Source organism: Zootermopsis nevadensis, unplaced genomic scaffold (assembly GCF_977971745.1).
Source record: "Zootermopsis nevadensis isolate Lab colony 2312 unplaced genomic scaffold, Znev_1.0 Znev_ptg000002l, whole genome shotgun sequence".
Classification (NCBI taxonomy): domain Eukaryota; kingdom Metazoa; phylum Arthropoda; class Insecta; order Blattodea; family Termopsidae; genus Zootermopsis; species Zootermopsis nevadensis.
In genome coordinates, this window is record NW_028259134.1 from 19,951,618 (window position 1) to 19,978,489 (window position 26,872).

Sequence of the window (26,872 nt, forward strand, 5' to 3'; positions counted from 1 at the left end):
AGAAGAAACGTAAGTCTGGACATGAAGAGAAAGTGAAATTGATGGTGGAGTACAATGGAACTAAAATGCTGTGCACGTATGTGATCCATTCGTGTTTTCCATTATATCCAGACTTCAAGCAGTTTTGTCTTCAGGAAATAAAACAAAAGACTTTGCTCTTACAGAATCAACCAAAACTCTATAGTGTCAGAGGTGAGTTAGTAACCCATCAAATCAGAGTTCTGTGTAGCACATTAGTTCAGTCTGTCTGTTTGCGGGCTCATTAGCATATTAGTTTGTGGTGACAGAAGTTACACTGTTCTGCCTTTTCCAGAAACAAATTGGTGGTGCCATCATAAAGATCAAACTGGTTGGAACAACTGTTTTGTGTCTAACTTGTATTTCAGAGATACTTAGTTAAAATCTTGGTTAAAGCATCAATTATCTCAACTGAGAAATTTGTGGAGGAAAAGTTGCCTTATTTTTAGTAGTGAGATTTCAAGACTGTTTCAGTTTCATATATCTGTAATCCCTCTTCCTGCAGTTGAGTTTGTTAATGTCTGTTCACCCATTCTTTGACCATCATATGCTTTATGCCTTTTAATTTTTAATCCAAATAATAAGTAAGCCCTTCTGTCATCTTCAGTTTCTTCATATTGTTCTGATTTACATTACTGCAGCCTGTTCTCTAATTACCTCATTCTGATTCAAGTAACTAGTGATTATTATTCTGTGTAATTGTTCTTTAACGTTAGCATATATTTTATCCAGTTTAGCTTGTGTTATTAAAATCAGTATATTTTTCTTTCATTAGCTCTGGAAGAGCTTCATCATCATCTGTCAAAGGAGTGTGATGAAGGTATGGTCAGTTTTGTTTCTTGAATAGTTCAACATTCCTCTTTCTGGTTATTTGTTTTAACACTTTCCCTGTCAGTTAACCAGTTTAGCTGATGAGGCATGTTCATATCTCTTCTCATCTGAATAAGTTTATACTTAACGTAACTTTTCTTAACACATATGTAAATACACAGTGTAGCTGGCATTTAATATCATGCACATCAATTATTCACATTTTCAAAATAAAATTGATGTCTCAGGAACTATTGCACTAAAATGATTGAAATGAAAGTATTTGATTTTGATCCTTATTGTCTGGTAATAGGGGCACAGTAATTTCTGTTGTTGTTTAATGTTTCAGATTTTTTTGGTTTTGAAGATTATGAGCCTGAATTTGGGGAAGAAGAAGGTAATAAATAATATACTAAAGTTGTCATACATTGACTCTTGCTCATACAGAGTACAAAAAAGATATAAGATGCAAGTCAAGTAAGGCAGGGGGAGGAGAACTGTAATTGTTAGAAAGGTTTTGTATAGTAGATAATAGAAGTAGGTGTATAAGAGGCATGGACCTGCAGAAACTCCTATGTTAAGTGGATGCTATCTTTTGTTTAGGAAATCGGGACTTAGTAAATATTATTACTGTTATTACTCTTACATTGTCCGTAACCACTAACAAGAATATGTCGTGTCTCAGCTCAGAAGACCATTTGACTCGAGGCATATTTTTTGCTCAGGTACAGAAATAATTGTTATTTTTTGGTGTGTATCCAAAAGTTTTTGTGTCTGTCATAAACACTTCCACCATATACAAATTTCTGAAGATTGCAGTTGTGTGTTTTCTGTGAATGTAGGGCTCTCAGTTGTGCGTTGTGATAGAAATATGCTGCCATTGTTCAAGAATTGTTATTCAAGACTGAAAGTTGTGACCACTTGAAATATCAATTTAATTTGAGATTTTATAGCAGTAAATAATAAATTTTTATAACTAGACATGTTGATTGATGTGTTGAGTAATTATGGACATTTGCACGTGTTTCATATGGAACTCTCCATGGGCCAGGTGTCATGCAGTCTGATTAACAAATGATTTGCTAATAAAATGTGATTATGTCTTGTTTTTATCTTAGGGTTTCGTGGTTTTCCTGAGGAAGAAGAACCAGAAGACGATGAGAATAATGAAAATTATGCCACAGATCCAGACAGCACTGCCACCCAATTCTTGGTGAACGAGTCTCATGAGAATGCAGCACATCCTCCTTCTAGTAAAGACATTCTGTTTGAAAATAATGTGTTTGGTCAGACAGACAGCAGTGAAGATATCAACCTTGTGAGTAGTTCTGAGCAAGTAGTATTTTTGTTACTTGGTACAGATTGTAATTATTTCTGGTGGTACTTTATTGTGGTAGCTTTATTTGATTTCAGCTGCTAATCCAGGTTGTTGTTGGGGGGTCCCCCCCCCCCCCCCCCTCCACATCTTCTGGATGCCAGTATAAGGCTTTCCGGTCAGATTCTCAGATAACATCTTGCAATAGGCTATAGCCACTTTTTTCCTACCTTCATGATTCATAATAATCATGCCATTTGATGCTGTATAATACATGTAGTTGATGGAACAATATGAAATAGACAGAGCACTATACTGAAGATCGATGAAGAGGGCAAACAGTTTGTATGTGTATATTGTGATTTTCATGGATCACTTAATTTTACCATCATGGCACTTCATTGTTAATTTCACCATTTTTAGATATCTGTCTAATTTTGAGATATTTATCTCTAAATCATATTTTATTATGTTATAGTTTCAGGAGCAGATGGAAGCAGACATTGCCAGACGGGTGGCTGAGTGGGAAAAGTATATTCGCCCCAAGTTGAAAGTTGCGCATGACAGAGGTCACTTTGACATCCATAGTGTTGGAACAGAAATACTGAGTTCATTTCCACAAAGTTCTGCAAAAGTTACATTGCGGTTTGAACAATTTGCAGCAGACAAACCAAGAGAAGACATCCCACGTTATTTCTTAGCAGCTCTCCAGCTTGTGAGTATGCAGCAGATATGGGCTTTATTAAGAATACTCAGCTGTATAGTGCAGACAGTTTCCAAAATTGTCTATTTCTAATTAACCCTTGTAACAGACCTGTCTTGTGTTACAGGCTATACAGAAATTATGAAGCTGTTGTGTAAAAATTGAATAATACAGCAGGGACATCTGTGCCCTAGAAAACAGGCAGAGAGTGTTCATAGTGAAAGATTTTTCATGATTGCGCCACCTCTTAATGTATTTGTCTTAAATGCTATTGAAATCAATCCTGTAGGCATAAACCATCATAACAAAACCTGACTGTGGCTCAAGTCACTCTACTAACAGTAAAGAGTTTAAGCAATCCAAGGTACTTATATAAAATTAATATTTTAATGCTAAATATTAACCTGTGTCTTTCCTTCAGATGATTGTTGCTGTCAAGTGACGGCATTCATCCTTTGTAGGTCCTGATTTTAGATCTTGGCTTAGAGACCAGCTGTCCTGGCTGATGTTTTTTTTATGTTTTTTCCCAGTCTGTCCAGTTTGAGATTCTGACAGCACCAATAAATAAATCATAATTCAAAATAAAATGATCTTTGCTTCAAAACTGTTGGTAAAGGAACTTGGCTGAAATTAGGTGTGTGGTCTTTCTCAAGCTACCAGTTTGATGTAGCAGTTGAGTTGTCTGAATACAAAAGCTTGAACTCATAACACTGCTTTTATTTGTCCAGGCAAACACATCTAACATTGAAATCTCACAATCAACACCTGGACACCTGTCCATGGACTGCATGGAAATGACATTACTTTCACCTGTAAGACACCATGAGGCCCTTGAAGATTATAAAGCCCCATCACAGGGGTGAGTATATCTCCTTTAAGTTAGATCATGACAGATTAAAATATTTCCATTACAAAATATATTCTTGGCGTCTGTGCAAAGTGGAAACATGCATATGCTGAACATTAAATTTGATTCTTTTTTATGTTCATTATCCTTGTTCTTCCCATTATCAGGTTTAATTAACCTGTTTGTGTTATAAAAATGAGAATCTTCCTTTAAGCAACAGGTTCATTGAAAACAGCGGATAGATAACATATGTTTATTTCTGAGATATTCTGCCACCTGAATGTGGACTGACATAATTCAAACTCTGTACAGAGGATGGGAGTCACTCGTAAATTAATTTAGGAAATATAAAGGGAAGAGGTAAGGGTAAAGTTGTCATCGTTATTTTTTTAATGCCATGCCGTGACAACGGGGGGGGGGGGGGGGGGGGGGGTATAGTTCCAGTCATTCTTGGCCTCAGCACTATATAGAAGTAAGTGGTCAGCATCATGCCCCATCCACTTTACTCCCAGGGAATGAGACCCTGGTACCCATTGAATAGGAGGCTGGTTGGGCCCTGGCACCAGTTTGGACATGGTAGCTAAAAAAATGACTTTTTTGCTCCTAGAAATTGAATCTTGGTTGTCTAGCCCATAGCATAATCACTCTACTGGCAGCTACTTTAGCTCTGAGTTTAGGAAAGTCTCGTGTGCACTCTGTTTTTCATAGAAACAATAATATCTTCAGTCATGTTTTGAATTTTAAACCATGGGTTGTTGTTCACCAGTATAACTTATATGAAGCCATCTGGAGTTATGAGGTTCCTCGACTGAATGGCATAGATGCTGACACTAACTACAATAAAATGTAATCACTACTTCCAGATGTGGACTTTTGTGGTGATGATGCTTTCTACTTTATACTGGTGTAATTTTTGAATGGAGGAGTGCCTGTTGACCACCCAGTGTCCAAATAATTTGAACTGGTTTGTAGTAATTATTATTGTTGTTTGTTTGCAGTGATAGACGTAAGCGTTTCATCAGTCGAGCTGGAGTATGTGACAGTGACAGTGATGGGGACAGTATAGCCAGTAGCAGTACATGTAGACACAAGCGCAACAAGAGATGAAATGTGAAAAGTACCAAATATTCTGTTTCACTCAGGGCTCAGGTATAAGCCACGTTAAATTATTTTTTCAACAAACTTATAAGATGTGGCTATGGAACACATGTGATGTGCAGTTGAACTGTGTAGAATATGACAAGTGTCTGGTCCTGCAAGCAAGCAAGATGGAAGAATAGACATTAGTATATGATAGCTGGGACAGACATTTAATCACTGTGCAATATCGTATTGGAGTCCCTTTCCAAACTCGCTCATTTTGAAGGCTCTTCAGAGGGAATGGTTATATGTGGTTCATGTGATTTTAGGGTTTTTATTTAACCCAGATGGGTAGAATATTTTATGATAAATTTTATACACGCAGAATTGTGATTTCTCTATGTACCATATTTTAAATGTTTCTACTTTGTATTTCTTTTGTATGTGTATCCTTTTTCACCACATGTAATTTCCTTTTGTTTTCTTACTTAATTTTCAGCAGAGTTTGTATGTTCAGATAAAGAGACTACACAGTCTCCAGTCTTCTGAAGAGCATATTACCATTTGGTGCATAGTTGCTGAATGGAAGAGGAAAGAGGAGTGTATTGCATGAGCTGGGCAAGTAACAAGTTAGGAACACTGTACATAGCATAACAGTTCTGTTGTGTTCATCAGTATTTCTTTCACCTTTACAAATGGTGTCAGTGACATGATTTGGGATTTTCCGATGTGGTTGACTCTTGGATGCCTAACTGGGTGATTATGTAGGTATTGGGTATTCCCCCCATGTGATTTCATGGGGACTTGTATGGCTGAGAATTCCCTGCCCAGTCACTTCCATATACAGAAATGTATGTCATTTCTTGTGTAAGAGCCTATTACTTTCCAATTTTAACAAAATTTGAGTAAAATTCCCCAAAATAAAATTTTATGAATGTGGCAAATCTCCAGTTTTTTTAGCGTAATTAATAGTAGCTGTGCAGTGTGATGTACTCTGATACCCAGAACTCAAACACGTTTCAAAACTCTGTAACAAATTCTATGAGGTATCATGTTTACCTTCTTTTGTTTTAAGAATGCTCATAATATCCCTGGTATTAGTTTGTAATACAGTGAAACCTCTATCCATCGTTCCCGGAACTATTGTTTTCCCGGATGCATCGTCCGTTTTGTTCGGTCCCGAATACATCCCATATAAAATAATGTTACATTTTTCCGCTTCTATCGTTCCTCGAACTATCGTTTTATCGCATCGATCGTTCAAAAATCTTAGTCCCGGCCCACAATTTTCCCGCAATGATCGTTTCTGAGAAATTAAAATGCTGGGTTTTGAGATAAATTAATACCGAAAGACGCACAATGTTTTTGGAATACACAGTAGCGGTAACCTGTTATATCGCCCAACCAGCACATTCTTTTGGAATGAGGGTCAGCGGTGCAGGGGTGATAGTTGGAGTGAATGGCGGTGCTCATTGTCAGAAATTTTACGATTTTAATTAGGGTGCACTCATATTTCGTTCCAGCGATGCCAGATGGCATGTGCAGTGTGAATTTCTTCACAAATGCTTTTATTACAAGTACAAAGGAAAGGATGGCGGCACTTTTCATTCTTCTGGTTCATCTCGTTTCCAGCGGTTCAGGGTCTTCTACAGCTACATTTCGTTGAGTTCGGTAGTAATAGTATTTCCATTCTTCCTGTTATTGTCCGCAAAGGGGGTTGGAGTGGTGAGGAAGAGGAAGACGACGAATGCGAGCCCGAAGCTTTCCCGAGTTTTGCCGAAGCACACGCTGCATTGGCGAAAGTGAAGTCGTTCTTTTATGCGCTTAATATTAGTGAACGTGACGAGGAAAACATTTTGAACGTGGAAAGTGCTCTGTTTGGTCTAAAACGTAAAGTTTCGACAAACCAGTTGTCCACTAAAGACTTTTTTGGTAAAAAGAAGTAACTTTGAAAGAGAAACATTGTTTTTTTTAAATTTTTTAATGCTTTCCCGCATTCATCATTTTTATTTCCCACCCCCGCCGAAAACGATGCATCAAGGTTTCGCTGTATCTGCATAGTGGGTGAATTATGTCTGTAAACTTCCCATGTCAGCTTTCCCCATAGATAAGAACACATTCAAATCTGGTGAACATGACGCCCATGCATAACTTCGGCTTTCGGGTGAGAGCCGCTTTATATAGTTGGTGTTAACCAACGTTTTGGCAGATATTGCGGTTGCCATTTTCAAAATGGATGAGTTTGGGTCATTTCAGAGTACTTTATAGAGCAGGCAGTGGGTGCAAGATGAATTCGCTGGTGTTGATTGGTAGAGTTGGGGAACTGGCTGCTATCCAGTGGGAGAGGAGCATATGGTTGAAGAAGGGAAGTGATGAGGTTCTGGTGAACATGTTGGAAAGGATTAAGTAGAAGGGAATGGCAGCTATTCATTGACCACGTTGTTGGGGGAGGTGGAGGTGGACCTGCCTTTTTGAGGGCCTAGTGGGGTCGGCCATTTGGATGTAAACAGGTGAAGTCTGGCTTTGCTTAGGCTGTAGCCATATTCATGGTTGAAGTTGTCTGGAAGTTTGGATATCTAATGCCTTCCTCATGCAGGTATAGTAGCTGCTGATGTTGGAAATGACTTCTATTTTATTAAAGTCAGTGCTGTCTTGTGGCTATAGAAAAGTCAGGCGCCACTGTATAGTTGGTTCTCCATTCTTCCCCTACAATCGTGCTAAGTAGTCACAAGCTGTGAAAGGCTAGAACATAAGTGATTTTTTATTGCACTATTACTTCTGAGGGAAGCTCTTGAAGGAGAAACCAAACCACAAATGGTTTAATGATTTTCATTGGATTGTTTCTTCTTGCCACATTTCTTCCTCTTTCTGTCACTCCAGTTTTATTCCTTCCTTTTAATGTGCTGTGGGGGGTTCACAGCAGGAGCGTTAAGTGTCGCTGTCCCGATTGAACCCATGTACTGATGGGTTGTGAATCCTGCTAACCACCAATGCATATCATGCTGAATGGTGTGTACTGGACACAAAAAAAAAGTGCTGTGCACCTGTCTGCCCATGCATTGATTCAGTTATGAACATCAAAATTGTAGACATTTATTGATCATTGTCATGAAATGTACAGATAGTATGCCATTGGTTTTGTGCTTTTTTTTCTTCCTGTTGTATGGAAGCTAAACAAATCTAAGGTGGAAACCGTACTAGCTCAGTTCAGTGCATGTGATAACATTTTGTTAGAATAATTTTTATGAAAATAAAAAGTATCATCATTGTGACAGCATGAAATATTTTGCTGTGATACATTATTGTCACATGACAGGTGATGTGTTATGAAAGCAAGAAACCTGTAGTCTCATTTTTCAGAATTCCAAGTGTCTTGTTGATGTAACTGAAAATATTTGAAAACAATTTGAAGAAGCAGAAATATTAGAATAGCAAGATTTAGAATATCTACTTTTTGAAGTCCACTGAAAGGTCAGAGGTGTTATACTACATCACAGGCAGTGATGTCAGCAGGGCAACTAAGGGAATAACAAATGTGCTGTGTCAGAGACAGTAATGGTATCCAAGGTCATTTTTAAAACACTGTGATGATAGATGTGACAGACAGACATGGATGTGCCCATGGTGATTTTTGCTTATGCAAAAGTGTAAAGAACACTTATCTTTATTTTGAACTTGTTGATGAATTTATTTGGCATGAAAAACTTCTAAAACTCATATTTCTTAATCTCGCATGTGTAATAGAAAGATTTTGTTGTTCCTGGTATTAGCTGTAACCCAGGGGTAAACAAAATACAACTTTAAAAATATTCAGTCCAGCCTGTGATAATATTCGGTTTTCTCTCTCTCAAATAATATAACATGGAAAAATCACAACAAATAAATAAGAATAAATCTTGACAGAAATAAAAGTTTGACTCCCTACCCAAGACACATACTTATCTATTTTTGTTTACTTTACCTAAAACTGGATATGAAAAATTATTGTAAGGTCTGCTTCAAATTTGGCTTAATATGTATCATAGATTGTCTGTTAAGACTTCTCTGGGCTTAGAATGTTATGTCTGATTAATTATTGACAATTATTTTCTTAGCTTTCTGTATTTATAAAATGTGTTCAGTCATTGATAGAAATGGATAGTTGGTAAATTTTGTAATTACTGTCATTTCAGAGTATCCTTATCTGGCCCATAATTGCTATCCTACCCCCTTGCATGAGTTCATGTGGGTTCTGTGTTGTGAAAACCATGGTATCACTTCTGACTATGTCTGGAGTTTGTGGTATCCATCAATTTTGGCAGCACCTTCAATCTGATCCTCCACCTGCTCTGAAGTCTTGACATTGACATATGGTATTCCTTGTTGACTGGCACAGTCAGTAATGTAGGTCAGTTGTCACAGAAGTGTAGAAGAGAAAGATGAGTTTTCTATGTACAAGAAAATTAAATCAGGCACAACTATTTCTGTAAGTGGTACAGATTCTCTTCCTTTTTTAATTGCTAATTGAATATGTTTAAGTTGGTATGACAAAGTGATGTGATGTAATACTTATATATTTGCTCCTTGGAAACCCTGAAGTTACCTTCATGTTTGGAATGTGGAGAGCTTACTCACATGAAAATGCAACCTTAAATGTACCAAGCAGTGCTGTCATTTGATTCAACATTAATGATATTAATCTTATATGGTCCAGCATCTATCAAAACAACTGGAAGGATTAAAATGTGTACCTGAGTCCGTCCACTGCTTACAGTGATTGACATCAAAACAGGTGATGTGGTCATATGTCACATGTTATTGTACTTTGTGGTTTTTAACTTTTGCTTTAGTGTTTAAGTAGACAGTTGACTTCAAAAACTGTGTTTACCTGAACTACAGTTTTAATTTAGCTCAATTCATGTACCTGCAATTCTGAGCATCAGTTGTATAGGTTGTATCATATCTGTTGTAATATTATTTTTCCATTGGTCTCTGTTTCAAACCCCCCCAACTGTGTCCACTCATTAAGGGGCCTGAGTTCTGGTCTTTCCATATGCCACTGTATTGTAGCACTGTCAGGATGTAGCCAGTTTTGTGTTATACTGTAATCATAATTTAGAGTTGATCAACTTTTACAAACTGTCAGTATGATAAAGCATGCATCTAGTTACCTGCATGTTGATCTCATAGAATCAAATGATTTTCTCATGCAACTAGCACTCTTAACATGCCAGTCAGGACAAGTTGTGCAACTGCATATTTGAAAGAGGAGGAAACACTTTCCTAAGCCACAATGTCAGCTGTTTGCCTAGTGCACATGAGCTTGTTCAAGTAATTCACAGAATTGATAAAGTGTCACAGTTTATTATTTAGCACTCCTGTTTTTTGTGTGGGGTTTGTAATTCATGTAGTGATGGTATCTTAAGATAGTCATGTCATCATTAATAACCATCCTGTCTTTTTTCCCCACTTTATGCTGTATAACATTAATAGTTGATCTAGCATTGTTTACTAAACAGAGAAAGAGTATGAATGCTTCTTGAAGTATGGTATGAGCTTTCTATTCATATATAATTGATATATTACTTTTGTATGTTATGTGATGTTTCTGCGTGATGCAGCTTGGAGGGTTATGAAGAACCTGACATCTCAATACTGAATTTAAAATTACAAGTTTATAATACTCTGTAATGACCAGAAGCAAATGCGTACTTTAACTGAATTATTTCCGTTTTGTTTAACATATACCTGGAGAAAGTAACAAAGTATTGGATAAAACAAGGTAAACAGAATGATGGTAAGATAAGGGTAATGCAGATGCAGGTGACTTACAAAGAAATCTTTCACTAATTGAATTATTATGCAACAGCTTCATATGAACATGTTTATAAAATTAAAGTAGTAGCCATAAAGGGAAAAAATCTATATAAAAACTGTTTAAACTAACAGAACAAATACATGAATTTAAACAGAAAATCTACTATGACTTGATAGTATGAGAGTCTTTTAAAATAAAAGGAAAAGAATATGCATATAAGTGCAGTGAGAACACAATTCTCTAAAACATACCAGGATATATATTATTAGATTGAAACAGATCCTGATACATAAGAAACTTAAGATTAGTGATCATAGAAGAAGTGAAACACTGTAAGTTGGTTGCTGAACACAGGTTACTGAACATAGCATTGAATTATAAACCCAGTGAGAACAGTAAGATGAAGGCCAAGGGGTGCTGGGAAGAGAAGATGGTACAGGCATTGCACTGACTAATCCATGAAAACAACAAAAAGCCAACACGGGATTTCAGGTTCTCATGGGAATGAGTATGGAGGAGGCTGTTTTCTGGGATGGTGGACCATGTAGTCTGATATGTATTGGCATTTTAGAGGAGCTTGTAGTTGCATCATCTGGGCAGTATGTCTGAAATAGTCAATATGTAGCATACTACATAATGCATCATACCAGAAGACAGCCATCTTCAAATAATCAGTCTTCACACCAACCTATTGCATGAAGGCAGAACTTTGTCAGATAGGATGTCATACATATTATATCAGTGTAAGATTTTACTGCAGCAAATTTTCCTTGGGCTAGTGATTATTAATGTGGTATTCCACTGCTGCATCAATGATATAAATTAATGGATTGGCAGGTAGAGGACTAGTGCTGCAATCTGATAAAAAATTTATGTACAGTTTCATATATTGTGTATTTTATAATATTCCAGATATGTTACTTTCATATTATGTATGTATGTGGCTTGTATGTAAACAATTTTCTAACTTTGTACAGCAGGTGACTTGGTACATACACAACAATGTATATATTAATAATACATGTTTTAAAGGACTTTGTTGATTGTTTCCACTGCTGCATGTATTATCTTGAAATTATTACAGACTTCACCCAGCTCAGCTTCTAGATTCTGTTGGTGATACCTGAGTAGACATGGAATTAGTTTTGTGCTCACACGAATGGTCGTTTGAGCAGACACTGCATTCAGTCTTCATTCTTATTTAGTAGCAAGGTATTACAAGGGCGCAATCTGTGTTCAGAGATAAAGATGATCCTCTAGAATTTCTTGATCAACAGAATAACCATCAGCTTTTCTATGGAGAAGAGAGCTTCAGAAACTAATACTTATTGGTCCCACAGCTCATATTGAAAATATGATGTATTCACACAAAGTGTAGCATTGAAGATTTTTTTTACCTTCTTTGCTCCCAGAATGACTTCGTGCAGTACTGCCATTGGAGGTTAGACTGAGGAAGTGCATGACACAGTGCACCCTTGGTGGAGGGTAGAAGATGATTTGAGAACTTGTGTGGATCAGGCAGAAAAAGTGGAAGATGACATATGCCTGTGATCAAAGACATTGAGGAGGCACTTGATACTGGGCCAAAATAGTTGGAGAAGGCACCACAGCGACCAGTTTATCACATTTCCAAATGAGAGGAAGGACAGTAATGACAAGTAAGTTAATTTTTTAAGGAAAAACAATAATATAACCTTTGTGTAAATAATCTCTTGTACAGTGAGGTATATTGGACACAGTCAACCATGGCCAAAGCTCACTCAAGCTGATGTTGCATCATGTATGGATTTTATAGTTAAGTCTTATGTTGATAGGAATCAAGTTGAGTAGGGAGATGTTAGTTGAAGGGGACCCAAATTACATAGACAATTTTGGCCATATTTCTGTGCCATGGTATTAACCTGTGGTTGAGATAACACAATAACAAATTTGTATGGAAATATAGACAGAAGTTTTGGTTGGATTATTCCTTCCTTACACCCAAAATTGTGGAATTTTGTTGGTTTCACTGGGGTTGCTGAACACAGGTGGATGAATGGACATCCATATCAGCTTTCTTATTTGGATTTGCAATGGCTATACATCATTATGAAATGTAGTAGGATTTGAAGCTTTCATGACAACATAACTTATATCTTCTCGGGCAATCAAATGTCATCAGAACCTTGATGATGGGGACAGAGATGGTCCCTGAAATGTTGGTTTCATCTTTCAATTGTTTGACGCGGCTGATCGCCCGAGAAGATTTTATTGAAATGTATTAGGAGTTCCGAATAACTATATGGACATCCTTTCATGATAATTCTATTTGTTCTTTTGTTCATTGTAACAACTCATGCAACATGGTAATTTTACATTAAGGTTGCATTTTCTGATGTTCTTCCCAGTGACACTCAAAACTCTTGTGGAACCCAAATTGTCATCTTTGAATTGGTGGATAACTTAATTTAGATAAATTCTGTGACTTCCATCCTACAGATATGAAAACTTGCCACAAAGCTGTCAGAGTATTCACGTTAATTTTGACTTTGTATTTAAAATAACCACAAAAATATAACTAAATTTATAAATGCTTTATTTTCATCACGTTTCAGCCCTCTGAGGCCATCATCAGGGTATCGATGTATTACTTTTTTTATAAAATATATTGGTGTTTTTTTTTAGTTATACCAAGTCAAAAGGGGATGGTACTGTTTGATAATTTTAACTTCTCAGTTTTATCTCATTCTTACTTCTCGTATTTTTTTCAGGTCCTATTATACAAACAGGAGATATGCAATAAAACAACTTAAGTTACTGAGTGCTACTTTAATAAAATGCTTACATTTGGTTATAAAAAATATTTCTGCAGAATTAATATACCAACAAAGAACATACTTCATCCTCACTGTCGTATCAACAGTGGCACAATTCATGAATCAGCATCTCTTTATCTCTTGGCACACCTTGTTTGTTCCTGTTCTGTGAGCCGTCTCCCATTGTGACAACTGAACCTGCTGTCTGCAGCTTTGACCTTGAACATGTCTTCATGCATATGCAGTAAAGGTAAAAGCTTTAAAATAGGCTATGGCCATTTCTTCCTACATATATCATTCAAAATAATTCTATCTTCATTTTATGTAACAACTTTGGTACTTGATATTGCATCACTAAAATAAATCAAGGCAGGATTCTTTCTCTATAAATTCAGAGCAAGTCAACTTTTGAAAGGCTAAGGACAAAATAAAGGCTGACAATGCGGAATTATACTTTAATTCTCAGCCAATCAGAATTAATGTGCTTGTACACAGTACTTAAGAAATTCACAAGTAATATGTATAGATATATTTTAATTGTATGGATTAAATAACCTCATCGAGACTACTGTTTAAAAATACATTCTGAAATATGTCTGTAACATTACAGAGAGCCAAAATACATCGTTCTATCTGAACTTCAACATTGCAACTATGCAGTTCTGACACCTTGCTTATGGATTTTATGAATTGGTCTGGAATCAGAACAGTAAAGAACCTGGAGACTACCACAGACCTCGTGAAATATGATGCTCAGGAACAAAGATGTACAGTGTTGTGAATTGTGATATGCTAAACACATAAGCAGGAATCAGCTGGACAGCCCATTGTGGGGCACCTGTTTATATGAGCGACGGTGTAAAGCATCAACACTGTCAAGGTACCATGTGCCTGGAAACAGTATGTCTACTGGGGCCTGTGGTGTGTAGGGGGCCTTGTGGTGGTTGCACTCACGTATCTCCATGATGCTTTCGAACTCTTCAGGGGAAATCTTGTGGCGTATTTCTAGCTGCGGCTTGATATGGGTCAGGTTTGCTACAAGGCGTTGCAGGGGTGATCCTGGGCTGGCATCCAGAGAGACATGCAAAGAAAACATGGATGAGGCAAGTCCTGATCCATAAGAGAAAAGAGCCACATGCTTGCCTGCTAAATCATGGGCACCTCGACTGATTACCAATGACACAAGACCCCCATACAAGGATGGGGTATACATGTTGCCAACTTGATTTGCCACTAACAGTGATGGCTGTGTCTTTTCTTCAAATGTACTTTTACTCAGTGTCATGAACATTTTCTCAATGTCTCGATCGAAATAAGTGTCCTCCAGCCTTACATTCTTGAAAGCCTCACATCCAGGATACTGAACCAACTGCTCTTCTTCTGATGCTTGAACAAAATCATTTAGCATTAGTCTAGCCAATGACTTCTGCACCAGCTTGCAGTATGGTACATGAAACAGGACTGCATCCAGGTGCTTCAACCCAAAGTGCTCTTCACCATGCTTCTGACTCTTGGAGCAAAACTGTTGGTAGCACTGGTCTAAGGCACTCAAATAGCACTGAATTGACAGCTTCCCATCCACAGTTGGGTACTCTGACATCAGGTCTGGCTTGTAGAAATCATACACATGCCTCATGTGTGTGGCACGCACCCCCCGTTTCAGGACCAGGGGAGCATTTGCACCTACCAGCATGGCGACAGCACCAGCTCCTCCAGTGGGCCTTGCATTCCCCTTAGCATACACAGCAATGTCAGCCGCCACCACCAGGGCAAAGCGACCATCCCATGCACTGGACTCAACCCAGGACACACTGTTGAAGAGAGCTGCAGTGCCCCCATAGCAGGCATTTATGGTGTCCACGCCCTCGACGTCAGTGTTGCCACTCTCCTCAAAGAGCTGCATCAACACGGTCTTAACACTCTTGGATTTGTCCAGAATGGTCTCAGTGCCCACCTCGAGGCGGCCAATGCTAGAATACGAGATGTTGTTTCTCTTCATGAGCCTCGTAACTACAGTGAGACATAGTGAGTTGATATCCTCGCGATCCGTGCAGAAGCCCATGCGGGCCTGTCCCAGGCCCACGGTATACTTGCCTGGTGACACCTTGTCGTACACCTCCAGCTCCGCCTGCTCCACATATTGCGACGGGAAAATCAGTTCTAGTGCAATTATCCCTACATCAGCAGGCCACTCTCCCATCTTGTTGCGCTTCTTAACAGTGTCTGGCATATAACTGTGCTAGCACTGCTTCCTGGCCTCCTTACAGTTATGTGAAACGTAACATGACATCCTTATCATAGAACTGTGGTTCTGAATGACCTGAAAATGCGTCCTACAAACCCAGATCAAACCCCATACACTACCAACATTCAAACTATACGTAGCATTGTTATGTTGGTTGAAGTTTATGCTACTAAAACCTGACACTTTTTAACGAAGTGCGTGCAATGCATCGCAACAAATTGAATTCTTTCGAGAAAGATGACTGCTTTTACATCTCACGTAGATTTCCTTTGTAAGTATTCTATACTTAGGTCATTGCAGCACAGTTAATTTTGGGAGGTTGTCTAAGAACATCTGTGATCCTGGTTCAGATACCATGTTCCCAAAGCGACGATGTTAAGATTTCTGCCTTTACGAATCTTTAATCCTTACACGAAATGTTGGCCACCCTAATAAAAGATGTGAAATTAACAGGTTTTGTACCCAAAAGAAAGATAGAAAAAAATTCCAAACACGTGACGAATACACTTTGTACTTCTAATCTGTACCCAACCACCCAACCCTACATTGTTACAATGTATAGAATAATGTATCTTAGACTAATAATAAATTAATCATGGGTACAATGTGGTGATTAAAAATTATTTGTTTTAGAAATCTTAGGCAGTTCTTGCACAGTACGATATATACAACCAACCCACATTAACACACGTTACCTTTTAATCTGTGTTACTCACATGCTACATTTTATGTTAACCGTGGTATTTAACAGTGCAACAAATACATGGATCCTACAGGGACACGAGAGGTGCAACATAGTCAATGACAAGAAGGCAGTTTTGGGTAAAAGCCTGCCTAAAAAGTCTCTGTCGGTGTAAGGAGGTGTGAATTAAAGTTAATGTGGTGCTTGTTTAGAGTATATTCCATTTGGAATAATGCATATGTTTCATTACACTTAAAATAACTTAAAGTAATTAGTGACTCGAACAATAATTACTGAAAATATCTTACTCCAGTGATGGCTGAAGACATTACAACTTTGCACCAAGCGATTTCTCAGTATGAAACCCAGGTGAATATCAAATGCACATGTGCAATATTAAACTTTCTTAGTATATATGTTTGTATGCCACTACTTGAAAGGGACATTTTGTACTGTTAATGCAGTTGGGTTTTTTTCGATAAATGTTTATCCTAATGTTCCGTATACTAACCTCAATCTTCGAGTTGTATTGCCACAGAAATTGAAATTCTGAGATATGGACAGATGTGACGGTACGGCAGACCAATAACACGTTTCCACTACTTGGTGCTGGTTAGTAGGAACTGCCATTTAGTTATCACTCTGCAGTACAAGGTGCACATTTTGTCATTTGTTAAGCTAGGCCAACGAATCCTAAACAAAATAAGAAGCACATACATAGAAACAAACATCCCTGGTATGTGTTGTTCTTCAGGTGGTTACAACTGTGATAGAAACTTTATATGGACACAAATAATATCTCTTTTGTAATTTATGTTTTCTTATCCTGAGGAATTAGTTGTTTCACAGTCAAATAAAAATTTGTGAAATGGTTGTTATAGGTACATTGTAATCTTTGGTGAGCCAACAGGAATTTCTGAATTGCAAAGTTACTACCAGATCTTGCATTTATTCATCTCTTAATTGTATTATTAACTTAATCTTATGTGTGTTAGTGTTGTTCCAAAATGTTTAAATATTGAATACACAAAATAATTTGTATCAAATTGTTCTTAAGCTCTAACATAATTATCCAATTAAAATTTTTGTTTGAAGTCTTGGCACAGACAGCATATATACTGACTTCTTGCCTGACTTGCAGCACGTGCTTGTGCACTTGTGTTGCAGTTGTCACAAGTGCAATTGGCTATTGCTGCATCATTACCAGGCCCTGATCAGGACAGCCTCATCTCCCTGCAGTCAGACATTGAAGAACTGATTACATTAACAAAGGAGAACCTGACAGGTCTACTGAATCAAGCAAAGGAGATAGACTCACCAGTACAGACACCCATTCAAGGAGAGGTTGACCACTTTGATAAAGAATATGCTTTGTTGAAGGTGAGCTTTGAACATAATGCATTCCGTTAGACTGCTTGGCCACTCATTACAAAAACTGAGAATATTTAAATATATCCCATTATATTATATATTTAGTTTAGTTTGTTTGTTTTTTGTATATGTATGTATTATCAGTGTTGCCCATCATTGGCTCCTCGCAGTTGGCAAACACTTTAATAAATGAATTGAATTATCCTGTTAAGTGAGGAAGGTTATGAATGGATGGATGTGTGGCTCAGATAAAAGAAATAAGAGAAGTGTATAGAAGTTTAGTATGAAAATCTCAACCTTTTCTTTTCTAATTTTTCTGATCACACTACAAATTTAATTTTGTGAGCCTGAATTTATTCATTAATTTATATTTTATTTCGAACATGTTGGCTTACAAATAATCTTAGTTTCTTTTTCTAATGTATGTTCACAGACTGCAGAGTGTTTGCTTTCTCCAAGCAGTTGTGTCAAGTATTTGGTTCCAGTTTTTTTAGCATAGTATTATTTATCTGCAGTGAACACTTTGGTAGCATTTATCTTGGTATTTTTCATGTTATAATGTTTTTTATACTAACAAATGAAGATATTTATTCAAAATAGGAATTTGTGTTGGTGAGGTAGCATGTGGTGTATGAAGAATGACTGTCACAGTGTTACATATGATTGTGAGAAACTGATTACATATAAGTCTTGCTTCTTGATTGTTGAGTGTTTGTAATCAGTGTGATTTGTTGCATAGGCAGAGCTGGAAGATGCTGAAGCTATAAATGGCACCACACAAGAAACTGTACAAGATGGCAGCACATCTGATATCCAGGTTAGGAGTATTTTTGTGAATAACTAATTGCACTGGTACACATATACACTGTAGTTCATGTTTGCACTGGAATTTGAACTCTTCCAAAGGCAAAAGAAGTCTGTAGAAATTCTGTATCATAACTTTGTTATACAATTACTGATTGTTTGATGGCACTTTAAGGGTGGGATGGCAATTTCCTACTTCTGCAAACAAAATTAAATGAGTGAACAATAGCAGAGGAAAGGAAATTATTAAAGAGAGAAGTTGTGTCACCTTACTGAACACTATGGTGGCTAGGAGAGTAGTATTTGTGCATGAGTCTGCCAACACTGCTAGACATTTCAAGATGAACACTGAACATGTGAATAAAATCTGTCAGATTGCATATCATACTAATTTAAAGATTTGCCTCAGAATATACTACTGTAAGGAGGCTGGTTGTTTCAGATATGCAGTCTGCTAGATACCCTGGGATCACATAATTCCAAAGCAAAATACCAACATGGCAGCCATTCGAGACGCATATTGCCTTTTCATCTTATATGAGTCTATTATACCATCCCATTTTATTTATTCAGTTTGAGTAGAATTCTATTTACTAAACGTACATTGAAAGTTGTCAAGCATATTTGATTTTCAGCCATATTGGTCCATCTGTATTTTTAACAGATGAATTTGAAAATTTCATTGTCATCTCCTTCTGCACCTAAAGTATTTTTCTGAGTCTGATGAAATTTGTTGTTGTCAATTTGTAATACAAGTTGTGGAGATAATTGTAACATCCCAGAAGACATTAACTTCAGGATTGTGGTTATTTTTTAGGAAGATCTGGATGCATTGCAGGGGATGAAATGTCAGGCCCCCCATAAACATCACTGGGGGGATGTCAGCTACCACAATGCGTTGGTGTGTGGTGTGGAGCCGACCAGCAGTATCCACAGCATGGACCAGATACAGGTGATTTATTTTTCTGGCAGTTCTTAAACTTGGATGCAAGATCTCATGGATTTGATTTCCAGCAAAGAGGCCAGCTCTGCTAACTATTTTTCCAGTTTGGTTTTCCCTATACGAGGGTCACTCCAAAAGTAATGCACCATATTTTTTTAAAAAATTCAATTTTTATTTTATAACCTTACTGTTCACACAGTTGATAGGTACAGCCTTTAGGAACAAAATGCTACTTTTCAACGTAGTGTCCATCTCTCTCAACTGCCTTATGCCACCTCAGAGCAAAGGCATGTATGCCTGCATGGTAAAACTTGGGATCAGCGCTTTTGAGCCACTTTTTCACAGATACCACAAGGGGGATATCGTCCTTATCATTTGTCCCATGAATGCTGTCTTTCAGTTTACCGAACAGGTGATAATCTGACGGTGCCAGATCAGGACTGTATGGTGGGTATGGCAACACTGTCCACCTCAATTTTGTGATCACCTCCATGGTTCTCAGACTGACATGCAGGCGGGCCGTGGGACCCACCTCACACAGACCTTCAAAAATCACAACTGTTCCAATATTCTGCACACACTGGCTTCTGCAATGTACAGTCAGAGTGACAATTATTCACAGTTATGTGTCTGTCTGCCATGATCATGTTGTTCACCCTCTCAACATTGGCGTCCATCCGCGCTGACTGTGGCCTGGAAAATCGCTAATGTTTGCTTGTCCACCTTTGTCTGACGTTCTTTGTGCCCAGCGGCTAACTGTGCTGCGGTCAACAGTATCCTTCCTGTATACCCTCTGCAATCACTTGTGGATGTTTCCCACCGTCTCGTTCTCACACACCAGGAACTCTATAACAGCACATTGTTTCTGATGAACATCAAGGGCAGCAGCCATGCTTAACGAATGATACATGCACCACTTGTTGGAGAAGGATGAACTAAGTTTTAATAGAAGCAAGATGAATGTATCTGTGTTCTGTGTGAATAGCAACACGGCAGAATAAAAGGGGATTTTTTTTTTTAAATATGGTGCATTACTCATACTATCAACATATTTACTGGGATTGAGGCATGCAGAAGGTGCATCCATGTTCATCCTGATTCCTAATTCAATAGTTATCTTCTCATTTGATGTTATATAACCTGTTCAGTTGGGAAAGCTTAATTAAATAAAGTAAGACACAAATTAATAAGCCATTATTGAATGGAAATTTACTTTCTACAACACAGAGCACAGAGCTCTTGTCGCTTCTTCCTGTTCCTTTGAATTTCATATGATCTGTAAACTCAAATCTGTTTATAATAATTTGTTACAGAGAGCTCTAAACCCTATTTATTTATTTATTTTTTCAGTTGACTTTTTGGACATCCACTGGGGGAAATTTCTTATGCAATTTGTTGAATATTTCCTTACATGTCTCAATTTCTCAGATGCATATTATTGTACACGATTTTGCCATAATTCATGCTGGTGCATCTAAAATAAGTGATTTAAACAGTTAATTTGCTTCCAGGTGCGTGTTATGTTTACCAACCCAACACAGCAGGACATGCTGCCATGTCCCTACTTCTTGGAGGGAGACTGTCGTTTCTCTGACCAGCAGTGCCGCTTTTCTCACGGAGAGCTGGTAGACTTGTCGTCCTTGAAGGAGTACAAGTGCGTTGTCAGTTATTCTGACACAGTATGATTTCTTTCACATTTTTGAACAGTGATTTTGATGTACAACTAATTGATTCATCAGTGGACTGACTACCAGTGCATTCAGATTATAAAACTTCCAAATTCTAATTACATGAATTTGTAAAGCAGTATGGTTATTCCATGTTTAACCATTTCCTTGTTATCCTAAATTAACTTGGTTTAAAATTTTGTCCTAAGTACATCATCTTGAGTTCACTCATAGCAGTTAGAACTTCATGGCTAAGAATTTTTATCTCTATTTATTTTGTTCCTAGCAATAACTGAGCATTTTCTCGCTAGGTAGGAAGCAGTAGTATTGATGTCACCTCTGGCAGATTTTGCTTATACTTCATCGTAATTTGTCGCAGCGCGCTCATATATTATACCTTTATTTGACAGTTTTTTGCATGTATTTGTGATTATAGATTATGAAAGTGACTGCGACGGTTAGATGGTGAAGTGGAAGTTATTTTTGTTGTCCAGAAGTGATGGAAGCAAAAATTACAGCTCAGATTCAGAGAGTTCTGTTGTCTAGAAGCTGACTTAGTTATGTGTCAATGCTGGCAAGCTGTATACTCCCATCCCAGCAAAAAGCTGGTCATCATCATGCTGCTTTGTTTCCACAGGGAACCCAACTTCTCTGCTGTCCGTCCAGGACTCCGAATACTCGTGAAGTATGATGACAACCTATGGCATAGAGCAGTGGTGCTGACATCTAGCAGTAAGTCAAAGTGTGAGGTGAAGCTAGAGTCAAGTGGGAAGACAACAGAGGTGGATCTCCACTGCATTCTTCCACTGGGTATGTTTTATGTCTTGCCCGGTACAGTAAGGGTTCTGCCTCATTTCCCTTTCCATTGTCTCCCCAGTTTATACTTGGTCCTGGATTTTAAATATTAATTACTGCCTTCAGAAATATATATATTTATGTGGAAGGAATGTTGTACTCTTGGATCTCAATATGCTTGCAGATGATGGGGAGGATCTTGAACTTGATAGCAGTAATGAAAGCAGCGAGGATGATTCAGAACTGGAGGCAGACCCTTCACTGGTTCAGCAATCGCTGCTCACCACGCCCGCCTCATCAGCCTACGGGGACTGGGAGAAGCACACGAGGGTCAGTTGTCACATCTTTCAACCAATGCTTCATACTCGTCCATCACAGCTGTGAAGTATGTGGCAGGCCTGACAGACCTTGGTTGAGTGTCACTTTTGACGAGCACTTTACTGGATTTAGGGCAAGGACAAGTAATTCATTTGTAGTTTGTATGATTCTGTTGTCTTGTACCACAGTTATATTGTATTTCTTTAGGGTGTTGGCTCTCGCCTGATGGTCCAGATGGGCTATGTGATGGGCACTGGGCTAGGGAAAAATGGAGAGGGTCGCCTGGAACCCGTTGAAGCGGTTGTGTTCCCTGCTGGCAAGTCATTGGGTATGTATGACTCGCAACTTTTGTGCTGTATTGACACCTGAGGTTATAGTGATGAATGGAATACTGAGTAGAAGGGAAAGTTGAAGATCAGAGAAAAGATGGTCCAGCCAGTCTACATCTGAGAACAAACCCAAGTGCCCTTATCCTTGGAAAATTTGGAGAGAGAGAAAAAAAAGAAGAGAGTGAAGTATTGTAGTGTGATTTTGAATTAATTGGGAGCTTACAGCTTTGGTCCGAGCAGTAGTTAACTCGTACTGTTTTAAATGTAAGGTGGCAGGACTTGAGGGTCATTCTGGTGAATTTGTTAAGGTTTTGGCTGTGTGTTATAGATCACTGCATGGCACTGAAGGAAAAAGCGGGTGGGGATACAAACTTGTTCAAAGTGGAGAGGAGACTGAAGAGGCTACAGCAGAAGCATCAACAACAGAGTGAACAGCAGTACGTGCGGGAGAAGCAGCAGACTAATGTGTTTGACTTTATAAACAGCAAACTTGGCGGCAAGAGAGGTTTGCATCATGCTTATCCCTGTAGCCTGAGGACATTGCAGGAAGTTACTTTATTTAAAAAAGAAAGATTAGTACCTTGCATCATATTTTAATATTAGTTTTTATAATTCTCTATATTTGTCACAAGATGGTGAAATAGGTACCCATTATCTCTGGCCAAATACATATGGTAGGAAGCATTAAAAAGAGTATGACCAGAACATTCTGGTTAAGTGTATTGTGCTACAGTCTGCACTGGTCCAGAATTTCCTCAGGATTGAAGTATGTACTTTACATTACAGGTGATGTCTGTGATCTGGTATCAAAAGCTTCTTCGACGTCTAAACCATCCAGCAAAGACAAAGGATTGAAGTCAGAGTCGTGCCGTGGGCTGAATGTTGTCGGATTGCGCGTGGGGGAGGGGATCCGCAGGGCTGAGAGAGACTTGACGCGCCTGCGAGAATCCCTGTCTCGTCATGTACGGGGGTCTCCCACATATACCATAATTTTTAGCAAGATAGAGGAGAAACAGGAAGAGCTAGACAAACTACGGGCCTCGGAACGCAGTGTTGATCTAGAGCGAAACCAAAGGAAGGACTGCAAGAAGCTGACTGTGTTCTGAAGCAGTAGCTCATGTTAATCTGGAAACTGGAGGCTTGTCCTGCCGAAATTGTCGGACGTGTACTGGATCAGCGTAGGTCATATGGCAGGCTCTTGTGATGATGGTGATTGACTTATGGAATACAAGATGTGATCTGTTTTGAACAATTCAGGACAGGTCCTGGTGAAGGCTTTTGTGGCAACTGTATCGAACTTGTGGGTTGAGTAACACCACAGAATTTCTTGACCATCTGATTATAATCTGCCCTGGGAAGATCTTGTAGAATGGAACTGCAAAACAGGAGGCATTCTGTTCTCTATGTGCCATGTTATTCCTCAGACTTGCATTTACTTACAAACATCCTACTTGCATTTGCTGCCCTCCAGGTCACAGGCATTGTTTAAGAGTATGAAATTGTCAACTTGTCATTCTGGAATGCTTCCTGGTTACTTCCTGTGGTCCAGTATTCTGTGTAGCACCTTTTTTTCAGATGCTCTCAACTTCCGTTCTTGCTTCAGGGTAAGGGATCAATTTCCACAGCTTTGTAAACATCAGGAAAACTTTGGTCTTGTGTAGGTAATCATGAGCTGTGTTAGGCTACATACTGGCTGACTGCAATAACTTCCCGTCCTGCAGATGCCAGGGTCTAGTTCCCTCAAGCCTTATCTGTGCGAAGGTTAAGAATGTGTGGGTCACTGAGGTTGCTCATAAAGTTTGCAGAGCTCAGAATTTTTTTTGAGAATGTGGGAATATCTTCACAAGCGAACAGAGTTAAGTCGTTACTGGCTTCGGTTTTGTGAAACTGGATTATTATGCTGATTCTTATTCTGATGATTGTTATTTGTGTCATCACTAATGAAGCTTTAGTACAGTGATCCAGTAGACTTTGCTGATCTCAGTGGTTGCACGGTCTAAGGTGTGGGGATGCTGGGTTTGAGGGTTTAAATCCCATTTTAGGCATGGGTGTTTGTCCTTGACTTTCTATATTGTGCTGACCTGTGCAGGCTGACCCGTTGTCCGGGGAGTCTTACTGACGAGAAAATGGTTCTGAAACCTCACATAAGGAGACAGTCAGTGATATATCAGAAATGCCCAAGTTATGGGGAGGAATCGAACGGGTTTTATAGTAGTTAGTCCAACACACTTCATTAATTTGTTACTCTAAAGGTTGTGATAGCGGACATTCCCTATGGGCAACGACAGCTCATGGTCACAAGCCGGAAGATGACATTTGACATATTCAATGCCTCGAGAACCTCAAACCTCATGCATTATTGTCTGTTTTATCAAACTTACTTCCAGGTGTCTCTACTGACTTGAAGTTCGTTGCGTGTTCTTTATGGTTTGCCCAATGAATTGGCAGTGGAAACTCATGTAACGTCTGTACAAGTGAAGGTAAGAGTGCTGCGGAATAAATATTGACCTGTAAAAAATTGTGGGTCATTACGTTTTGATTTGCACATAATTTTGCCTGTTGTTTTATATGGTTATGAAATTTGGTCTTACCCTTGAGCAAGGACATAAATTGAGGGAGCTGAGGAGAACAAAATAGACTGAAGTGAGGAAGTAGCAGGAGGATGGATAAAATTGTCCTCTTCAACTAAAATGTTCGGTTTATCAAATCTGTATGAGACGAGCAGGGCATGTTGCATAAACGGGGATGATAAAATTTGTACAAAATCTGAAATGAGACCAGTTTTGAAACCTAGCTGTAGATGGGAGGATAATGAGTGAATCTTAGGGAAATGGGGTGTGAGGTGGACTGGCTTCATCTGCCTTGGAATAGGATCCACTGGTAGTATCTTGTGAACACAGTAACATATCATATTATGATTCCATAAAATAGAGGGAATTTATTAACTAGGTGAGTAACTATTAGCTTATAAAGACTGCTGCTGTGTGGCGTTATGCTGATATATGTCCAGTTTGATGTTGATGAAGTGTGAAGCCTTGCAAAAAAGTGCCTATGCCTTTTCTTGTGTAACAGAAGCAACTTCTGAACTGCTGACGCATGTTAAGGATGTATTTTTCCTTACTGGGCAGCAAGGTGGTTGTGGCCATTTCTTCAGAAAGCAATGATTGTGGAGGTGGCACCAACAGCCATTCCTTTACATTGTTTACTGTCTGATGAGACAGCTTCTGGCACCTTGCACATCCGGAACTCCCGTGGCCTGTAATTTTGCCATCAGTTTCTGAATACAGCATTTTTATCTACCCTAGCACATGTTCTGAAATTTCTTCTGCGTTTTCCCCGAATGACCCCCATTTGCTGATGTGCTTGAACAAGAAAGCTCAACGGTTGAGAACACCATTCAGCTGCAAGAATGAAACGCGACTGGTTATAGTTTTCAGTTTTATGGGTACCAGCATTTAACGTTCCTAGAACGGGCTGAGACAGTACACTGCTATTTATTTAGACTTCACAGATACGGAATTTTAAAAAATCTTTCCTTCAAAGGAACTAAATTACAATTCTCTTGTTATGAAAGAATTGTGGGGGACTGCTAAAAGATCAATTAGTGAAACCCTTAAATGCTTTAGTGAGAATGCAAAGTTACTGAATGTTTGAGCAGGTAGTAGATATGGTAGTCTAAATACTGCTTTAAAGAATTAAAAGTGTTGATAATGTATGTTTAAAAACAGGCTGTAAGAACTTTTATTAATTTATTACGAACATGAAAAGAAGTAAATCTCGAGATTGGGACAAATCGTAACATTGTCTTTCTTATATTTACTGTTTATCTGTATGCCTTCCTTGACAATCGTTGATTGTTAAAACAAAAGCATAAGCCTAGTATCAGTTTCCAGGACTGGAACGAAATTTACCTATGAAAGCGAAAGCAATTCTGAGCTCCGTTGGTGCGACTGACTGTAAGCAGCATTCGAGGTGTACATCACAGTGGTTGTTTATGTTAATGTGGTTTTTAATCGGAAGTAAGTGTGTGTATATGCATTTTACAAGTGGAACATTACATTGTGGTCGGATCGTTATGAATTGATGATCGTGAAGTATATAGTAGTATATTTGAACTCTAATGAACCTTTTGGTTCGATGAAACGCGGGGAATTTGACTAGCTGAGCGTTCTAGTAAACTCTCAAGAAAGACTGCTCTAGTAAGTACTGGTTTGAGAGAACGAGGGCTTTGTGATGACTACCAGTCCTCGGTCGAAGTTCGAATCTCGTATGTCCGAGATTCAATTGAAACGTCTTACAGTTGTGTCAACCCGCGAAAGAAATAGTTGATCGCAAGATGGGGTTAAAAGTAAT

At 38.4% G+C, this 26,872-nt stretch overlaps 3 protein-coding genes across 13 annotated transcripts in view; 2 read left to right on the forward strand and 1 right to left on the reverse strand.

The window, feature by feature from the left end:
* The window catches only part of Cap-H2 (Chromosome associated protein H2), a 21,197-nt gene extending 9,592 nt beyond the window's left edge, over nt 1–11,605 (forward strand). For 9 of the 11 annotated variants that reach the window (XM_087355802.1, XM_087355788.1, XM_022075232.2 and 6 more), the window contains exons 9-15: nt 3–192; nt 794–838; nt 1,178–1,225; nt 1,947–2,146; nt 2,622–2,858; nt 3,575–3,705; nt 4,692–11,605. In XM_087355802.1, coding sequence (XP_087211928.1) covers nt 3–192; nt 794–838; nt 1,178–1,225; nt 1,947–2,146; nt 2,622–2,858; nt 3,575–3,705; nt 4,692–4,800 — 960 coding nt within the window. In that variant the 3' untranslated portion in view covers nt 4,801–11,605. The remainder of the gene's footprint in view (nt 1–2; nt 193–793; nt 839–1,177; nt 1,226–1,946; nt 2,147–2,621; nt 2,859–3,574; nt 3,706–4,691) is intronic. The other 2 variants (XM_022075230.2, XM_022075229.2) reach the window with 2 other exon arrangements.
* A 1,758-nt stretch (nt 11,606–13,363) lies between these two features.
* LOC110835222 (hydroxymethylglutaryl-CoA synthase 1) lies at nt 13,364–15,595 on the reverse strand. Its single transcript, XM_022075214.2, has one exon. It carries the CDS (start codon nt 15,593–15,595, stop codon nt 14,177–14,179), a length of 1,419 nt encoding a protein of 472 aa, XP_021930906.1. The 3' UTR covers nt 13,364–14,176.
* Nucleotides 15,596–16,418: 823 nt separating this feature from the next.
* Nucleotides 16,419–26,318, forward strand: LOC110835221 (zinc finger CCCH-type with G patch domain-containing protein). The gene is made up of 10 exons (XM_022075213.2): nt 16,419–16,661; nt 17,460–17,672; nt 18,403–18,480; nt 19,285–19,419; nt 20,922–21,064; nt 21,715–21,887; nt 22,057–22,202; nt 22,398–22,518; nt 22,848–23,024; nt 23,306–26,318. The coding sequence occupies exons 1-10, from the start codon at nt 16,608–16,610 to the stop codon at nt 23,623–23,625; spliced, it is 1,560 nt and encodes a 519-aa protein (XP_021930905.1). The 5' UTR covers nt 16,419–16,607; the 3' UTR covers nt 23,626–26,318.
* The last annotated feature ends 554 nt before the right edge of the window (nt 26,319–26,872 follow it).